This window comes from Exophiala oligosperma, assembly GCF_000835515.1.
Source record: "Exophiala oligosperma strain CBS 72588 unplaced genomic scaffold supercont1.1, whole genome shotgun sequence".
Taxonomy (NCBI): Eukaryota; Fungi; Ascomycota; class Eurotiomycetes; order Chaetothyriales; family Herpotrichiellaceae; genus Exophiala; species Exophiala oligosperma.
In genome coordinates this window covers 442,161-446,582 of record NW_015622818.1, presented here as the reverse complement: position 1 = coordinate 446,582, position 4,422 = coordinate 442,161, and the positions used below count along the sequence as shown (strand labels likewise).

General features: G+C 48.9%; 1 protein-coding gene across 1 annotated transcript; it reads left to right on the top strand.

Moving 5' to 3' along the window:
• The first annotated feature begins 897 nt into the window (after positions 1 to 897).
• On the top strand, positions 898 to 2,747 carry PV06_00154 (uncharacterized protein). The gene has a single exon (XM_016400622.1). It carries the CDS (start codon positions 991 to 993, stop codon positions 2,263 to 2,265), a length of 1,275 nt encoding a protein of 424 aa, XP_016267675.1. The 5' UTR covers positions 898 to 990; the 3' UTR covers positions 2,266 to 2,747.
• Positions 2,748 to 4,422: the final 1,675 nt, after the last annotated feature.

Below are 4,422 nucleotides of genomic sequence, written 5' to 3'. Positions count from 1 at the left end.
TAGTAGTAGTAGTAGTAGTAGTAGTAGTAGTAGTAGTAGTAGTAGTAGTAGTAGTAGTAGTAGTAGTAGTAGTAGTAGTAGTAGTAGTAGTAGTAATAGCAGAAAGGCTGCGATCAGTAATCACCCTTGGTGATATTCCTGGTGCTACTGCATGTATCTGCGAGCTCTTGCCCGAGGATAGGAAGATATGTTGCCTGTTGTCGCGATATCGTTGCGCATACAGCTGGCGGGATCACACTAGCGTTTCCAGTAAGTTCTCGTCAGTAGTCCGTCCGTTGTCACGGATCGTATCCATTAGAAGCTTCTGATGTTGGAAGGTGCTATTTCGACGAAAAATGAATTCATTCGAAGTTGAATAATACTATCACTAAATTCCACAACATGATCCCGCTGACCTGGTAAGGACTTGAACCTGAGTTATAGGCATCCATGGTGATTTGGTTCTGGGTCCTGTGTAAGGCTGCGTGCAGTTTTAGCGTATCTGCACCCTGGACACAACTTGATGCAAAGTGGTCAAGGTGAATCCGAGGCAGATTATTATTAGCTGAGCGGAATGCCATCGAGTGACACGAACTGACACAAGGGAATCAAGATGCCCGTAAGGTCTGGCGCATTCTGCCCCGCAATCAAGATCCCTGCAGCTACACGTCCACCATAATTCGGCATGGTGTAGCAAAAGGCGTTCATTTGGGGTGTCTATTGCTCGTGACGGTAGAGATGTTGTAGGGGAAACATGTTGGATACCACAAATGCTTCTTGTGATCCTTGACCGGAGCAGCAGCTGTCGTTGTACGTGATGTTTCCGTATCCGCGCCACTCTATTGGTCTTGGCAGTTTCGGATGCTGATGACGTCGGGTTCTTCAAAAGACATCAACTGTATCTTCATCTCTCGCAGGGCGGAATTGTTGTTCACCATCACTGACAAATTTCATGAGATCGAGACTGGGACTTGAGAATGCTGTATTGAGATATGTAACGATCGCCTCGACATGGCTCTCAGTCTGTACCTTTTGACATTCAACTGCGGCCGTGCTTTAGTCCAGTCTGATGTCTTTGCTCCTTACTTATTTGATGCGTTAAATCCAACTTCTCAATCACCAGAGATTGTGGTCTTGTCCTTACAAGAAATAGCACCCATCAGCTACTCGTTCCTCGGTGGTTCATTCTTGACGCCGTACCTCAATGCTTTTCACAATGCTGTCAAATTGGCGACCAAGGATAAGGACCACAGCTATGTCAATGTCGTTACGAGGAATTTGGGAATGACGGCGTTGATGGTGTTTGCTCGAGATGATATCGCCGACAACTTTACCTGGCTTCAAACTGCCGGCGTTGGTCTCGGAGTGAGTGAAATGGGCAACAAGGGTGCAGTCGGTGTCCGGCTAGGTTACAAGATCTCTGAGCGGGAACAGATGCAGTTGACATTTGTCTCGGCTCATTTGGCTCCGATGGAAGACGGTCTCGAACAGCGCAATGAAGACTATAAGGGCATTGTGCAACGACTGGTCTTTGTGCCAGACCAAAGTCGGAAAGGTGTAACTCAAGATGAACAAAGTGAGGACGCACCGTTGTTGCAAGGGACAACTTCGCCACAAAACACCTCTGAGAGCGGCATATACTCTCCCGAATCATACCTCTTCTTCGCCGGTGACCTGAACTACCGTACCTCACTCCTACAACCTTCACCATTGGACGTCCAGCAGCGATTTCCTCAACCCACCCGAAATGAGGACGATCCGAAGCATTTTCGCCATTTACTTGCGGACGACCAGCTCACGCAGCAGATCAAAGCAGGGAAAACACTGCACGGATTGACTGAAGCTCCGATCACCTTCCCACCTACATACAAATACGAGAACGAGGGAGACAAGGCTGTCACATTGGACGGAGAAGGTGACTGGGCATGGGCACCCCACCGGTGGCCCAGTTGGTGCGATCGAATATTCTTCAAGAATGGGAATGAGGTCAAGGCGACCCCACGAAAATACACATGTCTACCTCTGTTTGCAACCTCGGATCATCGCCCGGTTGCGTTGGCTGTAACAGTGCCATTGAAGGCACTGTCAGATGTAGGGCAGGTGGACAGAGCACCTTTCGGAATCGACACATCATGGAAGACTCGACGGACCATGGCACGAAGGAAGGAATTAGCAGTGGGGGTGCTGGCTTATTTGACATTGACCAGAGAAGGTAATGGGTTACTGGCAGCATCTGTCATTGGTGCGATTGGTGGATGGTTAATCCTCAGATCGTTGTTGGTGTGATGACTGTGGTGACCACTTGGCCAGACACAAACGGTAAAGCTGGATAGGGAAGTTATGGGGGCGTGTTTTTAGAGGAGGGATTTCCGTGAGTCAGCATCTTGATTGTCCTGTCGAATGATTGCTGCTTGAACAAGAGATATAATCTGTACACTTGGCGCCACTGATGTTTTGGGTTCGGGAGAATGATTACACGAACAATGTTTCCAATGCTTCCATGCATGTTCTAGTGGGTAGAGAGGAGTCAGGAAGCAGCGTTGTATCGGGAGAGCAAACGTGTCGATGATCGTTGGTGATCAGGTACAAGTACAGTACTGGGTTATCATTAGACCGGAACGATCAACAAGAGGTTGATGGTCCACTTGCAAGTCTGGTGCCTGTACGCAATAGAAATTGTCGAATGGGTGAATCTTGGAACAATTTATGATCTTTGTCAGCCTTGCAGCGCACGTAGTCTCACAGAATGGGTAGTGCAGCCTCGATATGGTCATCACGTTGTCACCGCCGTTCAGATGCATCAAATGCGTTGTATTTTGATCGACCCAAAATTGACTAGTCGTCCACCTATTCATACAAGATCGTGTTAGACGACTTTAACAGTGATCTTTGCTGACGCCGAACCACGGAGACACGGCGAGGCTAGGGTCGGGTAAACGCTTGTCAGCATAGCCATCGCAACCACCACCTCCACCCTCCACTGTTGCGGTGCCTGCGTACCCAGAGTTGGACGGACCGAGGCGTGCGTGGTCTGATTACTGTGCTACTCCGTACTCCGTAAAGCAGAAACAATTACGGAGAACACATTCTTCGTTTTTGTGATCGTACGAGGACATGCGTACAGGGTAGGACAGCGGGCCACGAGGTCGCCGTTGGCCGCGGACATGGTCGGCTCAGAATCGTATGAGGGCTTCGAGATGGTCTACGGGTACGAAGGACAATGGCTCGAAGATGGGTCCAGGCCTTTGTGCAACATTGGAAATAGATCTGGACCTGAGACGAGAGTCAGGTGAGCACAAACGATGGTTTCAGGACGAAATTAAACCCGAACGTTTTGCTGGCTGGGATAACCGTGTTGGAGCTACAGAATAGGATATGGAGTAACAGTGTTTGCAGACCTAAGCGCATCACTTTGGTTCCGCATGGCATGATTCTGTCCGAGTACGCACATTAGGACAAACAAAGGACATGAGCATAATAATAACCGGGATTCCGTACGGGCCCGGTAGATCCGCCGTGAAGTTGGACCTCCGCAGGCAACCAGCATCGGAGGGCGGAATGGGTGATCAAAAGTCAAAGGACGAGGGAAATGGGAGCCTTGCATTGACTACGCTGAACTAAAAGATCAATTAATGCATATAATCATATCGAACACGCAAGTGTTTTGTTTGGGCCATGGCACGATCCGTACGGAGTAGTAAATAGACCCTGAACATGGTTGAGGACGGCGCGAGGAGACACGTAAGATGCTGGGCTGAGGGAGCCAAGGCATGCATGCGTACGGACTATGTATTCGCATTCAACAAAGTTTACCTGAAGTAAGCAGGAATGCATGTGAGCACGTTCGGTATTGAGTAATTTACCAGCGAGTGGTTGCCTTGGAAAGTGAAAGCAAAAGAAAAGCCCAAGTCGAGAATCATAACTTCATGCAGGGTGTCCAGGTAGATATTGTACCTGTAAGGCATACCTACCGACCTAGAGATGATAATTCGAGGCATACCAGCAGATCATCAACTTCCACACAGCAATGGGCCATTCAATTCGACCGTGACAAATGACTCCGCCTACTGATTAATTCTTACTATGGTTTTTTGAAGCGTACTAAATTCATTACCTACTGTACTCTTAAGAAACTGAGCCTGAAAGCCTGACGCCTGAAACTTAGTCCGGGGTCCGCCGTTGGTGAGCCTATCCGTAACCATTGGAAATGCCTGAGGCCTAAAAATGACAAGCCCAAGCTAGTCATTGAAGCCCCCTGTCACTGTCACCTGTAAGACTCTCCACTGGGCAGCGTTACTGAGCAGCAATGACAGGGGTAGGAAGAGTCGGACAGGGGGTACCGGGGCCAAGGGTCGTCGGGTTGACATACCCTGTGACACTTGCGATCCAAGCCCAGGATTACGATCACGCAGGAGAATGCAGAGAAATGCGAAATATTTCCAA